Genomic DNA, 20,382 nt, shown 5'->3' with positions numbered 1-20,382 from the left:
TCTGGTTTCATTTGACTTCATGTTCCCTTGTTCTTTTTCTCTCTGGTTTCATTTACTTCATGTTCCCTCGTTCTTTTTCTCTCTGGTTTCATTTACTTCATGTTCCCTCGTTCTTTTTCACTCTGGTTTCATTTACTTTATGTTCCCTCGTTCTTTTTCTCTCTGGTTTCATTTACTTTATGTTCCCTTGTTCTTTTTCTCTCTGGTTTCATTTACTTTATGTTCCCTCGTTTTTTTTCTCTCTGGTTTCATTTACTTTATGTTCCCTCGTTCTTTTTCTCTCTGGTTTCATTTGACTTTATGTTCCCTCGTTCTTTTTCTCTCTGGTTTCATTTGACTTCCTGTTCCCTTGTTCTTTTTCTTTTCTTGGTTACTTTTAAACACAGGATCTCCTTCTCTCACTTTTATCCTCATGTCGCTCCTTTACTTCATGTTTCTTTAGCTTCTTTACTCACTGTCTTCTCTCCTTCCTTTAGTTCTGTTTCTTTGATTCCTTCCTTCCTTCCAAACTTGCCTTCTTTACTCACTTTTCTTCTTTTAGTTTTCATTTTTCCTTCCTGTCTTCCTTTTCTATACTTCTGGGACCTGATGTAAAAGTGGTTTTACGCACATAAACGTGCAGAGCAACCTTTCAAAGTCCACAGGTATCAACACTACTGAGGTAGACTGTTATAGTTCCTGCACTCGTCTGTAGGTGGCGTACGCTCCGATCAGCTGCTTCCACCATTTGTTGTCACTCAGTGACACGTTGATATGTTCAGTGACATTAACATCAATATTGATCATAAATTAACACACAGTAGTTGTAGTTACACAAGTGGATATTATATATGTATAATCAATATTTTAATCTGCTATTTTACGCTATTCAGAAAAAATGGAATCATGAGGTTTTTTACTATATATATATATATAGGTTTTTTACCTATAACAAATGAAAAAAGGAAAGCAGGAAGAAAAAAATACAACTTGAAGCATCAGAATCATGTTTATTCCATCAAACATACTTTCTTTAATTACTTTTTTCTTCTTTAGAAAAACTGCTTTTCTTTCTTAACTCACTCATGTTCTTTTTCATCCTTTCTTCTTTCCTGTCTTCCTTATTATAGTTTCTTTAATTCCTTCCTTCTATAAAAACTTTCCTATTTTAGTCACGATTTCCTCCTTCCTTTCTTTCTTACTTCTTTCCTTTCCATCCTTAGTTTCACCACCTCCTTCTTTCGGTTTTCTTTTCTTTCTTTCTTTCGTAACGCATTCAGTTGATTTCTACATTTTCTTTCTTCCTCCCTTCCTCTCAAAAGCTTCTTTTTCTCCTCCATCTTTGCTCGTCAGATGGTTGAGAGTAACAGTAGAAGGACCGGCAGACATCATTTCTCACCACTAGAGGGCGGTGTTTTTCCAGCTCTTAAAAACCCTGACCCTGACCTTGAACCCTTGTGTTGTTGCAGCTGGGGAGACACGTGGAGTCCATCACGATGATCTACGACGTGGAGGGTTTGGGTCTCAAGCACTTGTGGAAACCTGCCATCGAGACCTACGGAGAGGTGACGACCCTCGACGACCCTCGACCCTCACGTTCGAACCCTCACGAGCTTCTGTGTCTCCAGATCCTGCAGATGTTCGAGGACAATTACCCAGAAGGCCTGAAGAGATTGTTCGTCATCAAAGGTAGATCTGGTCCAGGTTGGATCTCACAGTCCCCTGATCCTGGTCCTTGTCTCCTTCAGCTCCCAAACTCTTCCCCGTGGCCTTCAACCTGGTCAAGCACTTCCTGTGCGAGAACACGCGGCAAAAGATCTGCATCCTCGGAGGTGAATCATCTCCCGCTGCTCTGGACCAGAACTCATGTTGGGCTCCACAGGAAACTGGCAGGAGGTCCTGCTGAAGTACATCGACCAGGACCAGCTGCCGGCCGTCTACGGCGGGACCATGACCGACCCGGACGGAGACCCTCGCTGCAGGACCAGGGTGAGTCCTGGACTCGGGGTTCTGAGGTCGGACTGGTGAAGCTGGAACAGACTCTTCTTCTCGTTTACTCCTCTTTGTGTCACTCATCCCTTCTTTTCTGGACTGTTTTATCTTATTCTTCCCTCCTTCTCTTCTTCTTACACTTCTTTCCCAAGTGTTCCATCCATCCATCCATCCATCCATCCATCCATCCATCCATCCATCCATCCATCCATCCATCCATCCATCCATCCATCCATCCATCCATCCATCCATCCACCTACTCATCCATCCATCCATCCATCCATCCATCCATCCATCCATCCATCCATCCATCCATCCATCCATCCATCCATCCATCCATCCATCCATCCATCCATCTACTCATCCATCTACTCATCCATCCATCCATCCATCCATCCATCCATCCATCCATCCATCCATCCATCCATCCAACCATCCATCCATCCATCTACTCATCCATCCATCTACTCATCCATCCATCCATCCATCCATCCATCCATCCATCCATCTACTCATCCATCCATCCATCCATCCATCCATCCATCCATCCATCCATCTACTCATCCATCCATCCATCCATCCATCCATCTACTCATCCATCCATCCATCCATCCATCCATCCATCCATCCATCCATCCATCCATCCATCTACTCATCCATCCATCTACTCATCCATCCATCCATCCATCCATCCATCCATCCATCCATCCATCCATCCATCTACTCATCCATCCATCTACTCATACATCCATCCATCCGTCCATCCGTCCATCCATCCATCCATCCATCCATCCATCCATCCATCCATCCATCCATCCATCCATCCATCCATCCATCCATCCATCCATCCATCCATCCATCCATCTACTCATCCATCCATCTACTCATCCATCCGTCCATCCATCCGTCCGTCCGTCCGTCCGTCCGTCCGTCCGTCCGTCCGTCCGTCCGTCCGTCCGTCCATCCATCCATCCATCCATCCATCCATCCATCCATCCATCCATCCATCCATCCATCCATCCATCCATCCATCCATCCATCCATCCATCCATCCATCCATCCATCCATCCATCCATCCATCCATCCATCCATCCATCCATCCATCCCTTTCCTTTCCTTAAAGCGAACTCTTCTCCTGAATTCTTATTCTTTTCTTCTCATTTATTTCCTTCCTTGGATTCTCTTTTCCTTCTCCTGACATCTTTCCATTCTTTCTTTCTTTACCTTATTAATGCTTTAAATTAAACCAAACTTCCTTCATTCCTATCTTTCTTCTTAGACCTTTTTTGCTCCCTTAATCGATTTCTCTTTTTCATATCCTTCCTTTTCTTCCACTGAATATACCTTTTTTTTCTCTTAACTTATTTATTTTCTTCTTCTATATTTAGATCATGTTTCACGTCTTTCTTTTTTATGAAAAATGTTTCCTAATTATATCATCCAGTTTTGTTTTTTTTTCAACATTATTCGATGAACAAAATCATGACGATGTATAAAGTAATTCTAAGATCAGTAAAGTTTGGTTCCAGCTTCTCTGATCTGACCTCAGATCTGCAGTAGAAAGATTTGCTGCTTCACGTCCCTGACGTCACAACTGTGTGCTTCTGCCTTCGCTTCTTTATTTTTATTTTTATTTTGTCTGTGACTCTGGATCATCACTCTCGACTCTTCTCGACTTCATGTTGGATGTCCGGCATTTGGTAACCATGGATACCAGTTTTGAAGTCACCTTTGGGTCGATTAAATCACAACTTTTTATTATTTTAAACCAGATGTTTTCATTGACACAAGGCTGGTCCCATGAAGGCTATTAGTGCTACGGCTCAATGGGCGGGGCTTGTGTCAATTAAAGAGGCTCATTGGTTCGTGCTGCAACCGGTTCTGGGCTCGTCCAATCAAAGCTGGACCTTCACAAGCATCGTTTTCCCGTGTGGAGTCAATACATTTGAAAACTTACTTTTATCAACGCAACAATAATACACTTGAATTAAAGCTGCATGATATTGGAAACACGTGCTATATTCAATAATGGTGTCTTGGAGTGTGATATCGATTTGAATGCGATATTTTCTTCATTCATTTTTCTAAAAATGTAGCCACGTGCAGACTAGTACTGTAGGGGGTTTATAGAAGGAAAACAATGCAATATTTCTCTTTCATTTATTTACACGCTTCAGTGTCGACATGATGGTAGAAAAATATCGCTTATAACGCTCAGTCTCGCGGAACTTGCATCAGTTTTCCGCCAAACTTGGCGACATCAGAGAGGAGCCGCCGGCGCGTCGCGATATCACCAAATCAATAATAAATCCACCTCCTTGTACACGCACAGATAACACTTTATAAATGACGCTAACAACTTAGCTCGTTAGCATACGGTGAAGACGGACACATAACGCTTTATAAATGACACTAACAACTTAGCTCGTTAGCATACGGTGAAGATGCACACATAACACTTTATAAATGACGCTAGCAACTTAGCTCGTTAGCATACGGTGAAGACGGACACATAACACTTTATAAATGACGCTAACAACTTAGCTTGTTAGCATACGGTGAAGACGGACACATAACGCTTTATAAATGACACTAACAACTTAGCTCGTTAGCATACGGTGAAGATGCACACATAACACTTTATAAATGACGCTAGCAACTTAGCTCGTTAGCATACGGTGAAGACGGACACATAACACTTTATAAATGACACTAACAACTTAGCACGTTAGCATACGGTGAAGACGGACAGGTTTGTTTGGAAGTTCACGATCTTCTAAGAAAACAACTGAGACGAGATGAAAAGTTCTTACAATATGTTGCTTTAACAAAGGAGGTTGAAAGAGACGAGTGACTGGATCACTAGTGTTTGACTAGATCATAAGTTAGTATTACTTCACTGGATCACTAGTGTTTGACTAGATCATAAGTTAGTATTACTTCACTGGATCACTAGTGTTTGACTAGATCATAAGTTAGTATTACTTCACTGGATCACTAGTGTTTGACTAGATCATAAGTTAGTATTACTTCACTGGATCACTAGTGTTTGACTAGATCATAAGTTAGTATTACTTCACTGGATCACTAGTGTTTGACTAGATCATAAGTTAGTATTACTTCACTGGATCACTAGTGTTTGACTAGATCAGAAGTTAGTATTACTTCACTTGATCACTAGTGTTTGACTAGATCATACGTTAGTATTACTTCACTGGATCACTAGTGTTTGACTAGATCATAAGTTAGTATTACTTCACTGGATCACTAGTGTTTGACTAGATCATAAGTTAGTATTGCTTCACTGGATCACTAGTGTTTGACTAGATCATACGTTAGTATTACTTCACTGGATCACTAGTGTTTGACTAGATCATAAGTTAGTATTACTTCACTGGATCACTAGTGTTTGACTAGATCATAAGTTAGTATTACTTCACTGGATCACTAGTGTTTGACTAGATCATAAGTTAGTATTACTTCACTGGATCACTAGTGTTTGACTAGATCATAAGTTAGTATTACTTCACTGGATCACTAGTGTTTGACTAGATCATAAGTTAGTATTACTTCACTGGATCACTAGTGTTTGACTAGATCAGAAGTTAGTATTACTTCACTTGATCACTAGTGTTTGACTAGATCATACGTTAGTATTACTTCACTGGATCACTAGTGTTTGACTAGATCATAAGTTAGTATTACTTCACTGGATCACTAGTGTTTGACTAGATCATAAGTTAGTATTGCTTCACTGGATCACTAGTGTTTGACTAGATCATACGTTAGTATTACTTCACTGGATCACTAGTGTTTGACTAGATCATAAGTTAGTATTACTTCACTGGATCACTAGTGTTTGACTAGATCATAAGTTAGTATTACTTCACTGGATCACTAGTGTTTGACTAGATCATAAGTTAGTATTACTTCACTGGATCACTAGTGTTTGACTAGATCATAAGTTAGTATTACTTCACTGGATCACTAGTGTTTGACTAGATCAGAAGTTAGTATTACTTCACTGGATCACTAGTGTTTGACTAGATCATAAGTTAGTATTACTTCACTGGATATACTGAGACAAGATGCGTCGTCATAGCAACCGAGCCTAACAAGCTGCACAGTTCACAGACGGACGGAGACGTAAACAACAACGAGACATAGAAGTACAAATTATCAACTTTACAGAACGTGACACTGATTGGTCGAAGTGAGCAATCAAGAAATTATTGATTTATACAATAAATAATTATAAATGATCGCACGTGTTTACGATATACATATCGCATGTGACAATATCGCGATATGTATATTTCTTCGATATATATCGTGCAGCCATAACTTGAATCAAACCAAAACGGATACAAAATACTATATTTTACAGGATATAGTGACGATGAGTCACGACTCGCACAGAAACCTTAGTTGTGAGTCAAACTGCGACACGAATGACTTCCCGGCGTCAAGCGTAGACGACTGTAGTCCAGCTAGAATCCTGCAGCTTTGATTCACTCCTAGAGTCTGACTGATTCTGGAAAACATTTGATTTCAATCTGTCATCATGTGTGGATGACAGTCAAGGTGTGTAATTGTGTGCACCGGCAGTTGTGCGTCATCAGTCAGGCTCTGGCGAGCGGCGCCGGTAGACGAGGATCTCCGTCGTGACTTGTTGGTTCTGGTCTCCGTAGATACATAACTGGTTCCAGGACCAGAGCTGAGGAGTCGACTTCTCTCCGGAAGAAACGTCTGCGGCTGTTTTTATTTCTGTGTCAATAAAAGCTCATTCGTTCGTCGTGTCGGCCATCTTTGTTTGTTTGTTGTCGTAGTTAGTTCACGAACTAGATGAAGACACGGTTCAGTAAGTCTTTCTTCTTCTTTCTTCTTCTTCTCCGACTCTCGACTTCTTGTCGTCTAAACCTCCTCTCGTCTCCAGATCCACCACGTGGGTCCAGTCCCGCCGTCCTACTACGTCCGGGACCACGTCAAGGTGGACTACGAGCAGTGCCTGACCGTCAGCCGAGGATCCTCCAAGCAGCTGGACTACGAGATCCTGTTCCCGGGCTGCGTCCTCAGGTCCTTCTTCTTCATCCTCCTCTTCATCATCTCACTCTAGTTTCATGTTCTCTCCTCAGGTCCTTCTTCTTCATCCTCCTCTTCATCATCTCTCTCTAGTTTCATGTTCTCTCCTCAGGTCCTTCTTCTTCATCCTCCTCTTCATCATCTCACTCTAGTTTCATGTTCTCTCCTCAGGTCCTCCTTCTTCATCCTCCTCTTCATCATCTCTCTCTAGTTTCATGTTCTCTCCTCAGGTCCTTCTTCTTCATCCTCCTCTTCATCATCTCACTCTAGTTTCATGTTCTCTCCTCAGGTCCTTCTTCTTCATCCTCCTCTTCATCATCTCTCTCTAGTTTCATGTTCTCTCCTCAGGTCCTTCTTCTTCATCCTCCTCTTCATCATCTCTCTCTAGTTTCATGTTCTCTCCTCAGGTCCTTCTTCTTCATCCTCCTCTTCATCATCTCTCTCTAGTTTCATGTTCTCTCCTCAGGTCCTTCTTCTTCATCCTCCTCTTCATCATCTCTCTCTAGTTTCATGTTCTCTCCTCAGGTCCTTCTTCTTCATCCTCCTCTTCATCATCTCTCTCTAGTTTCATGTTCTCTCCTCAGGTCCTTCTTCTTCATCCTCCTCTTCATCATCTCTCTCTAGTTTCATGTTCTCTCCTCAGGTCCTTCTTCTTCATCCTCCTCTTCATCATCTCTCTCTAGTTTCATGTTCTCTCCTCAGGTCCTTCTTCTTCATCCTCCTCTTCATCATCTCTCTCTAGTTTCATGTTCTCTCCTCAGGTCCTTCTTCTTCATCCTCCTCTTCATCATCTCTCTCTAGTTTCATGTTCTCTCCTCAGGTCCTTCTTCTTCATCCTCCTCTTCATCATCTCTCTCTAGTTTCATGTTCTCTCCTCAGGTCCTTCTTCTTCATCCTCCTCTTCATCATCTCTCTCTAGTTTCATGTTCTCTCCTCAGGTCCTCCTTCTTCATCTTCCTCTTCATCATCTCTCTCTAGTTTCATGTTCTCTCCTCAGGTCCTTCTTCTTCATCCTCCTCTTCATCATCTCTCTCTAGTTTCATGTTCTCTCCTCAGGTCCTTCTTCTTCATCCTCCTCTTCATCATCTCTCTCTAGTTTCATGTTCTCTCCTCAGGTCCTTCTTCTTCATCCTCCTCTTCATCATCTCTCTCTAGTTTCATGTTCTCACCTCAGGTCCTTCTTCTTCATCCTCCTCTTCATCATCTCTCTCTAGTTTCATGTTCTCTCCTCAGGTCCTTCTTCTTCATCCTCCTCTTCATCATCTCTCTCTAGTTTCATGTTCTCTCCTCAGGTCCTTCTTCTTCATCCTCCTCTTCATCATCTCTCTCTAGTTTCATGTTCTCTCCTCAGGTCCTCCTTCTTCATCCTCCTCTTCATCATCTCTTTCTAGTTTCATGTTCTCTCCTCAGGTCCTTCTTCTTCATCCTCCTCTTCATCATCTCTCTCTAGTTTCATGTTCTCTCCTCAGGTCCTTCTTCTTCATCCTCCTCTTCATCATCTCTCTCTAGTTTCATGTTCTCTCCTCAGGTCCTCCTTCTTCATCCTCCTCTTCATCATCTCTCTCTAGTTTCATGTTCTCTCCTCAGGTCCTCCTTCTTCATCCTCCTCTTCATCATCTCTCTCTAGTTTCATGTTCTCTCCTCAGGTCCTTCTTCTTCATCCTCCTCTTCATCATCTCTTTCTAGTTTCATGTTCTCTCCTCAGGTCCTTCTTCTTCATCCTCCTCTTCATCATCTCTCTCTAGTTTCATGTTCTCTCCTCAGGTCCTTCTTCTTCATCCTCCTCTTCATCATCTCTCTCTAGTTTCATGTTCTCTCCTCAGGTCCTTCTTCTTCATCCTCCTCTTCATCATCTCTCTCTAGTTTCATGTTCTCTCCTCAGGTCCTTCTTCTTCATCCTCCTCTTCATCATCTCTCTAGTTTCATGTTCTCTCCTCAGGTCTTCACTCATTGAAACTAATGCATTTGTAAAATATATATATATACTTTTTTTTAAGTTATTCTTATCTTTTTCATCTATTACTTTAACTTTTTTATTATTTATTTATCTTTTTTTTAATCTTTATTCCTTTTTTGGTCTTTTTCCATTTTTACCTTAAAAATATTTCTCACCTCATATCAGCTGTAAAGTAAATTATCTTTTTTTAGTTTCCTCTGTTACTTTTTCTTCTCCTTTTTCATTTATTACTCGTCCTTTTTAAAAAAGAAAATCTGTTTTGTTTTGTTTTCCACCTTTTATTTATCTTTATTTATTTGTTATCTTTCTTATCAGCTGTGAAGACATTAACTAAAATATATTTTCTTTCTTTTTCCACCTTTTCCTTTTCTAATTTCTCCTATTTTCTTTCTCTTTATTTATTCTATAACTTTTACAATTTTTTGAATTTATCAGTTGTTTTCTTTCAGGCTCCGTCCTCAGGTCGAGGGGTTTCTTCTCTTTTTTTCCTTTCCTCTCTTATTCATCTTGTTTTTCTAAATGTTCTTTTTTATTTTCGTCTATTTTTCTCCGTCTTTTTTTTCTTTCTCGTAATTCTTCTACTTTTACCGTTTTTCTTTGTGCATCATTGAGTCGAGTGTTTTCTTATCTTCTGATACTTTCTTTTTTTCCTTATTCTGTTCTTCTTTTGGTCTTTTCTCCTTTTTTTTCTTCATCATTTAGCTCAGCTGTTGTGGAGATTTAATTTATTCCTATAATCCTTTTTTTATTTTCCCTCAGTTTTTAAAAATGTTTATTTTGTAAAATGTTTTGACATTAATTACGTTTGCTTTAATTCTTCATTTTTACCTCAAGTCCAGTGTTTTTCCTCCTTTCTTTTCATTTTTATTTCCTTTTTTTCTTTTTATATCTGACCTCATTGAAGCTCTGAAGTCATTTAAGATAAATTATCTCATTTTCTTTATTAATTTCAACTGTTTTTTTCTCTTTAGTTATTTATTTATTTCATTAATTTTTTGAACTTCTTTAAAAAACACTTTTTCTTCCTAAATTAATTTTACTTCACGGCAACAGATCCGACGTCTTCATCGTTTCTTCGTCTAAACTGTGATAAAACTTCAAATATATATAAAGTTAAAATAATAAAACATGTTTATTTATTAATTTAAAAAAACAATTATAAATAATAATAAAAACATTAATTTACAAATACTTCTTTGATGCATTTAAAATATATAGAGAATCAAAATCATTTTAAAGTAACTATAAATATAAACATTTGAATTAAATTAATTAAACAAAAGGTTTTATAATATTATTATTATGGATGAAATCCTCAGGTGGCAGTTCAGCAGCGAAGGCGCCGACATCGGGTTCGGGGTCTTCCTGAAGCCGAAGATGGGCGAGTGGAAGAAAGCGGCTCAGATGGAGGAGGTTCTGCAGAACCAGCGCTACAACGCTCACCTGGTCCCTGAAGACGGATCCCTGACCTGCGAGCGACCCGGAGTCTGTGAGTGGATCTGAACCGGTCATCCCTGAAGTCACATGACATGTTCTGTCCGCAGATGTTCTGAGGTTCGACAACACCTACAGCATCTTCCAGGCCAAGCGGGTCAGCTTCAGCGTGGAGGTTCTGCTGCCGGACCAGATGCAGAACAAACGGACTGAGCGAGGGAACCCGCCGGAGCCGGAGGAGACGGGTCGGAGCGACTGAAGACCAAAGTGCCGCCTCAGAGGGACCAGAACCGGGTCAGGGATGAACGTATGGACCAGGATTTCTTGACCTACGACCTCAGTTGTTGACGTCACTCGTCCACGAGAACATAGAGAGTGATTGAGTGACAGCTGTCGTCCGGGAGACACTCTGTGTGGAGCAGACACGTCCAAATATTGAATTATTTATCAAAAACTCTTTATTTTCGGACAAATTCAAACTTATTTATGACGTTAACGTCCAGGATGTCGTTAACATCCTGGACTGAGTCGACTCGTCGGGTACGTCGAGAAAAACAACAAAAATATGTTTTCTTTCAACAAATGTTGAAATTTGACGACTTCAGGGAAAATTACGTTCAAATGTTTTTCCAGCTGCTTCACTGGAAGGAAGACGTATTTATTAAGACGATCTTAAGACACAGGAAGATGATCTTAAGACACATTAAGGTGATCTTAAGACACATTCAGATGATCTTAAGACGCATTAAGATGATCTTAAGACGCATTAAGATGATCTTAAGACACAGGAAGATGATCCTAAGACACATGAAGATGATCTTAAGACGCATTCAGATGATCTTAAGACGCATTAAGATGATCTTAAGATGCATGAAGATGATCTTAAGACACATTCAGATGATCTTAAGACGCATTAAGATGATCTTAAGACGCATTAAGATGATCTTGAGACAAAGGAAGTCGATACTTAAGCCTTAACGATGACGCTCAACGTTGCACTGCGTGGTCGAGACCAAAGAACGAACATTATTGTGTTTATTATTTTCACCTTCCAGGACTTGAACAATCAAACTTGACACGTTGGATGTTTTTGCTGAATTTTAAATGTTCTTCAACTTACATTTTGATGAAGATGATGAAGATGATGATGAAGAAGAAGATGATAATGATGATTATTATTTTGTCACGTGCTTTGGCGCCTATTTGTTCTTCCTGAATATATAAACGTGCCATTAAAAGTCTGTTGCACTGAAAGTTGATATTTATTTCTGTGTCATGGAACTATATCGAATGTAATGATATAATATTAAATATAAATCTTAAGACAGTATCGAGTGTTTAATGATTACTTTTCGTAAACGCGTCTCACTGACGAGCGCGTTTACAAATTGCTGTCATGTTTGACGTCACTTCCGGTGACTGGCCCCTCTATGGTTAATAAACTGTTGCTCAACAAACTTGTCATATTTGTTCTCAAAGAATCAAAATCTGATTTTCAACGAGGTCCAAATGCGAGTCTGTGAAAGATATACTTATATAAACTCTCACCACAAGATGGCGTCAGAGCCACAAATACTGTACCGAACAAGACACGGAAGTGATTCAAGAACGAACTAAATACCAAATAACGCAAAGCGGAAAATATACGTATTTTTCTATCTATTAAGATCACATTTAAAACACTTAAATATAAATGAAACACGTTTATTATTAGAATAAATAAATGAACGTGAAGGTTCTCGTTCATCCGGGTCTTCGACAGTGAACTGAGCTGTGTCTCAAATCACATACTTGTGTACTCAAAGTTAGTATTTTTAGTGCATAAGTACGTCTCAATTCTTAGTATGTGAATGTAGTGCTTTATACACACTAAATTGTTACTAAAACACACACAAAACTGAGTATGGATCGATGGACACTTTCTACACTAAACGGCTCCAATGACGTTTTAAACGGAAGTTACGTCATATATATATACATATACTTACAGGTGTATTTTCAGCAGCAGTAGGAGGATAAACACGTCTTCCCTGCTAATACCATCTTAAATATCTCGATAATATTTCGATCCTCATATTTTTTCTTTATTTCTTTTTCCAAACTTGCAAAACGTGCTGCCAGCAGGTGGCGATGGTGTTCCTACAGCTGGTTGAAATCATCCTTAAATAGTAGTAGAAGAAGAAGCTGGCACGTCATTTCCTGTTAGTTTGTAGCAGCAGAGTTTGATTTGAGACAAAATCTGTGGAGGATTAGTTACTAGTTAGTACGTACACTATCCTGATGATACTAACTTCTAGTATACTAAGAGAAGTATGTGATTTGAGACATACTATCTGTGGAGGATTAGTTACTAGTTAGTACGAACACTATCCTGATGATACTAACTTCTAGTATACTAAGAGAAGTATGTTTGAGACATACTATCTGTGGAGGATTAGTTACTAGTAAGTACGTACACTATCCTGATGCATACTAACTTCTAGTATACTAAGAAAAGTATGTTTGAGACATACTATCTGTGGAGAATTAGTTACTAGTTAGTACGTACACTATCCTGATGATACTAACTTCTAGTATACTAAGAGAAGTATGTTTGAGACATACTATCTGTGAAGGATTAGTTACTAGTTAGTACGTACACTATCCTGATGATACTAACTTCTAGTATACTAAGAGAAGTGTGTTTGAGACATACTATCTGTGGAGGATTAGTTACTAGTTAGTACGAACACTATCCTGATAATACTAACTTCTAGTATACTAAGAGAAGTATGTTTGAGACAAAATCTGTGGAGGATTAGTTACTAGTTAGTACGTACACTATCCTGATAATACTAACTTCTAGTATACTAAGAGAAGTATGTTTGAGACATACTATCTGTGGAGGATTAGTTACTAGTTAGTACGTACACTATCCTGATAATACTAACTTCTAGTATACTAAGAGAAGTATGTTTGAGACATACTATCTGTGGAGGATTAGTTACTAGTTAGTACGTACACTATCCTGATGATACTAACTTCTAGTATACTAAGAGAAGTATGTTTGAGACATACTATCTGTGGAGGATTAGTTACTAGTTAGTACGTACACTATCCTGATGATACTAACTTCTAGTATACTAAGAGAAGTATGTTTGAGACATACTATCTGTGGAGAATTAGTTACTAGTTAGTACGTACACTATCCTGATGATACTAACTTCTAGTATACTAAGAGAAGTATGTGATTTGAGACATACTATCTGTGGAGAATTAGTTACTAGTTAGTACGTACACTATCCTGATGATACTAACTTCTAGTATACTAAGAGAAGTATGTTTGAGACAAAATCTGTGGAGGATTAGTTACTAGTTAGTACGTACACTATCCTGATGATACTAACTTCTAGTATACTAAGAGAAGTATGTTTGAGACATACTATCTGTGGAGGATTAGTTACTAGTTAGTACGTACACTATCCTGATGCATACTAACTTCTAGTGTACTAAGCGAAGTATGTTTGAGACATACTATCTGTGGAGGATTAGTTACTAGTTAGTACGTACACTATCCTGATGATACTAACTTCTAGTATACTAAGAGAAGTATGTTTGAGACATACTATCTGTGGAGGATTAGTTACTAGTTAGTACGTACACTATCCTGATGATACTAACTTCTAGTATACTAAGAGAAGTATGTTTGAGACATACTATCTGTGGAGGATTAGTTACTAGTTAGTACGTACACTATCCTGATGATACTAACTTCTAGTATACTAAGAGAAGTATGTTTGAGACATACTATCTGTGGAGGATTAGTTACTAGTTAGTACGTACACTATCCTGATGCATACTAACTTCTAGTGTACTAAGCGAAGTATGTTTGAGACATACTATCTGTGGAGGATTAGTTACTAGTTAGTACGTACACTATCCTGATGATACTAACTTCTAGTATACTAAGAGAAGTATGTTTGAGACATACTATCTGTGGAGGATTAGTTACTAGTTAGTACGAACACTATCCTGATGATACTAACTTCTAGTGTACTAAGAGAAGTATGTTTGAGACATACTATCTGTGGAGGATTAGTTACTAGTTAGTACGTACACTATCCTGATGATACTAACTTCTAGTATACTAAGAGAAGTATGTTTGAGACATACTATCTGTGGAGGATTAGTTACTAGTTAGTACGTACACTATCCTGATGATACTAACTTCTAGTATACTAAGAGAAGTATGTTTGAGACATACTATCTGTGGAGGATTAGTTACTAGTTAGTACGTACACTATCCTGATGATACTAACTTCTAGTATACTAAGAGAAGTATGTTTGAGACATACTATCTGTGGAGGATTAGTTACTAGTTAGTACGTACACTATCCTGATGATACTAACTTCTAGTATACTAAGAGAAGTATGTTTGAGACATACTATCTGTGGAGGATTAGTTACTAGTTAGTACGAACACTATCCTGATGATACTAACTTCTAGTATACTAAGAGAAGTATGTTTGAGACATACTATCTGTGGAGGATTAGTTACTAGTTAGTACGAACACTATCCTGATGATACTAACTTCTAGTATACTAAGAGAAGTATGTTTGAGACATACTATCTGTGAAGGATTAGTTACTAGTTAGTACGTACACTATCCTGATGATACTAACTTCTAGTATACTAAGAGAAGTATGTTTGAGACATACTATCTGTGAAGGATTAGTTACTAGTTAGTACGTACACTATCCTGATGATACTAACTTCTAGTATACTAAGAGAAGTATGTTTGAGACATACTATCTGTGAAGGATTAGTTACTAGTTAGTACGTACACTATCCTGATGATACTAACTTCTAGTATACTAAGAGAAGTATGTTTGAGACATACTATCTGTGGAGGATTAGTTACTAGTTAGTACGTACACTATCTTGATGATACTAACTTCTAGTATACTAAGAGAAGTATGTTTGAGACATACTATCTGTGAAGGATTAGTTACTAGTTAGTACGTACACTATCCTGATGATACTAACTTCTAGTATACTAAAAGAAGTATGTTTGAGACATACTATCTGTGAAGGATTAGTTACTAGTTAGTACGTACACTATCCTGATGATACTAACTTGTAGTATACTAAGAGAAGTATGTTTGAGACATACTATCTGTGGAGGATTAGTTACTAGTTAGTACGTACACTATCCTGATGATACTAACTTCTAGTATACTAAGAGAAGTATGTTTGAGACATACTATCTGTGGAGGATTAGTTACTAGTTAGTACGTACACTATCCTGATGATACTAACTTCTAGTATACTAAGAGAAGTATGTTTGAGACATACTATCTGTGAAGGATTAGTTACTAGTTAGTACGTACACTATCCTGATGATACTAACTTCTAGTATACTAAAAGAAGTATGTTTGAGACATACTATCTGTGAAGGATTAGTTACTAGTTAGTACGTACACTATCCTGATGATACTAACTTGTAGTATACTAAGAGAAGTATGTTGGAGACATACTATCTGTGGAGGATTAGTTACTAGTTAGTACGTACACTATCCTGATGATACTAACTTCTAGTATACTAAGAGAAGTATGTTTGAGACATACTATCTGTGAAGGATTAGTTACTAGTTAGTACGTACACTATCCTGATGATACTAACTTCTAGTATACTAAGAGAAGTATGTTTGAGACATACTATCTGTGAAGGATTAGTTACTAGTTAGTACGTACACTATCCTGATGATACTAACTTCTAGTGTACTAAGAGAAGTATGTTTGAGACATACTATCTGTGGAGGATTAGTTACTAGTTAGTACGTACACTATCCTGATGATACTAACTTCTAGTATACTAAGAGAAGTATGTTTGAGACATACTATCTGTGAAGGATTAGTTACTAGTTAGTACGTACACTATCCTGATGATACTAACTTCTAGTATACTAAGAGAAGTATGTTTGAGACATACTATCTGTGGAGGATTAGTTACTAGTTAGTACGTACACTATCTTGATGATACTAACTTCTAGTATACTAAGAGAAGTATGTTTGAGACATACTATCTGTGGAGGATTAGTTACTAGTTAGTACGTACACTATCCTGATGATACTAACTTCTAGTATACTAAGAGAAGTATGTTTGAGACATACTATCTGTGGAGGATTAGTTACTAGTTAGTACGTACACTATCCTGATGATACTAACTTCTAGTATACTAAGAGAAGTATGTTTGAGACATACTATCTGTGAAGGATTAGTTACTAGTTAGTACGTACACTATCCTGATGATACTAACTTCTAGTATACTAAGAGAAGCATGTTTGAGACATACTATCCGTGGAGGATTAGTTACTAGTTAGTACGAACACTATCCTGATGATACTAACTTCTAGTATACTAAGAGAAGTATGTTTGAGACATACTATCTGTGGAGGATTAGTTACTAGTTGGTACGTACACTATCCTGATGATACTAACTTCTAGTATACTAAGAGAAGTATGTTTGAGACATACTATCTGTGGAGGATTAGTTACTAGTTAGTACGTACACTATCCTGATGATACTAACTTCTAGTATACTAAGAGAAGTATGTTTGAGACATACTATCTGTGGAGGATTAGTTACTAGTTAGTACGTACACTATCCTGATGATACTAACTTCTAGTATACTAAGAGAAGTATGTTTGAGACATACTATCTGTGGAGGATTAGTTACTAGTTAGTACGTACACTATCCTGATGATACTAACTTCTAGTATACTAAGAGAAGTATGTTTGAGACATACTATCTGTGGAGGATTAGTCACTAGTTAGTACGTACACTATCCTGATGATACTAACTTCTAGTATACTAAGAGAAGTATGTTTGAGACATACTATCTGTGGAGGATTAGTTACTAGTTAGTACGTACACTATCCTGATGATACTAACTTCTAGTATACTAAGAGAAGTATGTTTGAGACATACTATCTGTGGAGGATTAGTTACTAGTTAGTATGTACACTATCCTGATGATTCTATCTTCTAGTATACTAAGAGAAGTATGTTTGAGACATACTATCTGTGGAGGATTAGTTACTAGTTAGTACGTACACTATCCTGATGATTCTATCTTCTAGTACACTAAGAGAAGCATGTTTGAGACATACTATCTGTGGAGGATTAGTTACTAGTTAGTACGTACACTATCCTGATGATTCTATCTTCTAGTATACTAAGAGAAGCATGTTTGAGACATACTATCTGTGGAGGATTAGTTACTAGTTAGTACGTACACTATCCTGATGATACTAACTTCTAGTATACTAAGAGAAGTATGTTTGAGACATATTATCTGTGGAGGATTAGTTACTAGTTAGTACGTACACTATCCTGATGATTCTATCTTCTAGTACACTAAGAGAAGCATGTTTGAGACATACTATCTGTGGAGGATTAGTTACTAGTTAGTACGAACACTATCCTGATGATTCTAACTTCTAGTATACTAAGAGAAGCATGTTTGAGACATACTATCTGTGGAGGATTAGTTACTAGTTAGTACGTACACTATCCTGATGATACTAACTTCTAGTATACTAAGAGAAGTATGTTTGAGACATACTATCTGTGGAGGATTAGTTACTAGTTAGTATGTACACTATCCTGATGATTCTATCTTCTAGTATACTAAGAGAAGTATGTTTTAGACATACTATCTGTGGAGGATTAGTTACTAGTTAGTACGTACACTATCCTGATGATACTAACTTCTAGTATACTAAGAGAAGTATGTTTGAGACATACTATCTGTGGAGGATTAGTTACTAGTTAGTACGTACACTATCCTGATGATTCTATCTTCTAGTATACTAAGAGAAGTATGTTTGAGACATACTATCTGTGGAGGATTAGTTACTAGTTAGTATGTACACTATCCTGATGATTCTATCTTCTAGTATACTAAGAGAAGTATGTTTGAGACATACTATCTGTGGAGGATTAGTTACTAGTTAGTACGTACACTATCCTGATGATTCTATCTTCTAGTACACTAAGAGAAGCATGTTTGAGACATACTATCTGTGGAGGATTAGTTACTAGTTAGTATGTACACTATCCTGATGATACTAACTTCTAGTATACTAAGAGAAGTATGTTTGAGACATACTATCTGTGGAGGATTAGTTACTAGTTAGTACGTACACTATCCTGATGATACTAACTTCTAGTATACTAAGAGAAGTATGTTTGAGACATACTATCTGTGGAGGATTAGTTACTAGTTAGTACGAACACTATCCTGATGATACTAACTTCTAGTATGCTAAGAGAAGTATGTTTGAGACATACTATCTGTGGAGGATTAGTTACTAGTTAGTACGTACACTATCCTGATGATACTAACTTCTAGTATACTAAGAGAAGTATGTTTGAGACATACTATCTGTGGAGGATTAGTTACTAGTTAGTACGAACACTATCCTGATGATACTAACTTCTAGTATGCTAAGAGAAGTATGTTTGAGACATACTATCTGTGGAGGATTAGTTACTAGTTAGTACGAACACTATCCTGATGATACTAACTTCTAGTATGCTAAGAGAAGTATGTTTGAGACATACTATCTGTGGAGGATTAGTTACTAGTAGTCATTGAAGAGCAGCTGAAGTTACGCCAGACGTTGTTGTTTGTCGTCGACAGTTTTGAGTCGATAAAATACTTCCAGTTTTTTGTGTTGCATCATAAAAAAGCGTCAATAATGGATGTTGTAACGAGAGCCGATGATGAGGTTCAGGGTTTTATTAAAGATAATATAGTGTACAGTAGTATCATAAGTACTATTTTTGACTCAGAGTTTAGTTAATAATAACTTCTGCTCAGGTGATGCGTCATGTGTTCATGGGTCATGTGTTCATGGGTCATGTGTTCATGGGTCATGTGTTCATGGGTCATGTGTTCATGGGTCATGTGTTCATGGGTCATGTGTTCATGGGTCATGTGTTCATGGGTCATGTGTTCATGGGTCATGTGTTCATGGGTCATGTGTTCATCCGTCATGTGTGGATGACTTTGCATCCGTTCTTCTAGTTTCTGCAAATGTGCATTTTTTTAGCTTACAGTGAAGAACGTGAAGCGTCAGGAGTCACATGACACTAGTGAGTGAACAACAGGAAGTTCTGGATCAGCAGAGGAACATGAAGGAACGAATGAATGAAAAAACAAACGAACAAACGAACAAACGAACAAACGAACAAACGAACAAACAAACAAACAAACAAACAAACAAACAAACAAACAAACAAACAAACAAACAAACAAACAAACGAACGAACGAATAAATGAAAGAACGAATGCACGAACGAACGAAAGAACGAAAGAATGAAGAAAACGAACGAACGATCATCATCATCTTCATCTTCATCATCATCATATTCATCATCATCTTCATATTTTTCATCATCATCTTCATCTTCATCATCATCATCATCATCTTCATCTTCATCATCATCATATTCATCATCATCTTCATATTTTTCATCATCATCTTCATCTTCATCATCATCATCATCATCATCATCATCATCATCATCATCATCATCTTCATCTTCATCTTCATCTTCATCATCATCTTCATCATCTTCATCTTCATCTCCATCTTCATCTTCATCTTCATCATCTTCATCATCTTCATCTTCATCATCTTCATCTTCATCTTCATCATCTTCATCATCTTCATCATCTTCATCTTCATCTTCATCTTCATCATCTTCATCTTCATCTTCATCTTCATCTTCATCATCTTCATCATCTTCATCTTCTACATCTTCATCTTCCTCTTCCTCTTCCTCTTCCTCTTCCTCTTCCTCTTCATCTTCATCATCATCTTCATCATCATCATCTTCATCTTCATCTTCATCATCTTCATCTTCATCTTCCTCTTCATCTTCA

The 20,382-nt window shown here is 37.8% G+C and overlaps 1 protein-coding gene across 2 annotated transcripts in view; it reads left to right on the top strand.

Annotated features, from left to right (window-relative positions):
• LOC148090154 (SEC14-like protein 2) overlaps positions 1–11,901 on the top strand; it is a 23,193-nt gene extending 11,292 nt beyond the window's left edge. For both annotated transcript variants that reach the window (XM_087813108.1, XM_087813116.1), the window contains exons 7-13: positions 1,449–1,544; positions 1,608–1,668; positions 1,728–1,811; positions 1,862–1,968; positions 6,908–7,047; positions 10,330–10,499; positions 10,555–11,901. In XM_087813108.1, the coding sequence (XP_087669234.1) occupies positions 1,449–1,544; positions 1,608–1,668; positions 1,728–1,811; positions 1,862–1,968; positions 6,908–7,047; positions 10,330–10,499; positions 10,555–10,703 (807 nt within the window). In that variant the 3' untranslated portion in view covers positions 10,704–11,901. The remainder of the gene's footprint in view (positions 1–1,448; positions 1,545–1,607; positions 1,669–1,727; positions 1,812–1,861; positions 1,969–6,907; positions 7,048–10,329; positions 10,500–10,554) is intronic.
• The last annotated feature ends 8,481 nt before the right edge of the window (positions 11,902–20,382 follow it).

Source organism: Callionymus lyra, chromosome 1 (genome assembly GCF_982586985.1).
Source record: "Callionymus lyra chromosome 1, fCalLyr1.hap1.1, whole genome shotgun sequence".
Classification (NCBI taxonomy): Eukaryota; Metazoa; Chordata; class Actinopteri; order Syngnathiformes; family Callionymidae; genus Callionymus; species Callionymus lyra.
Note: the sequence above shows the minus strand (reverse complement) of the source record. Positions and strands in the feature narration are given on the sequence as shown.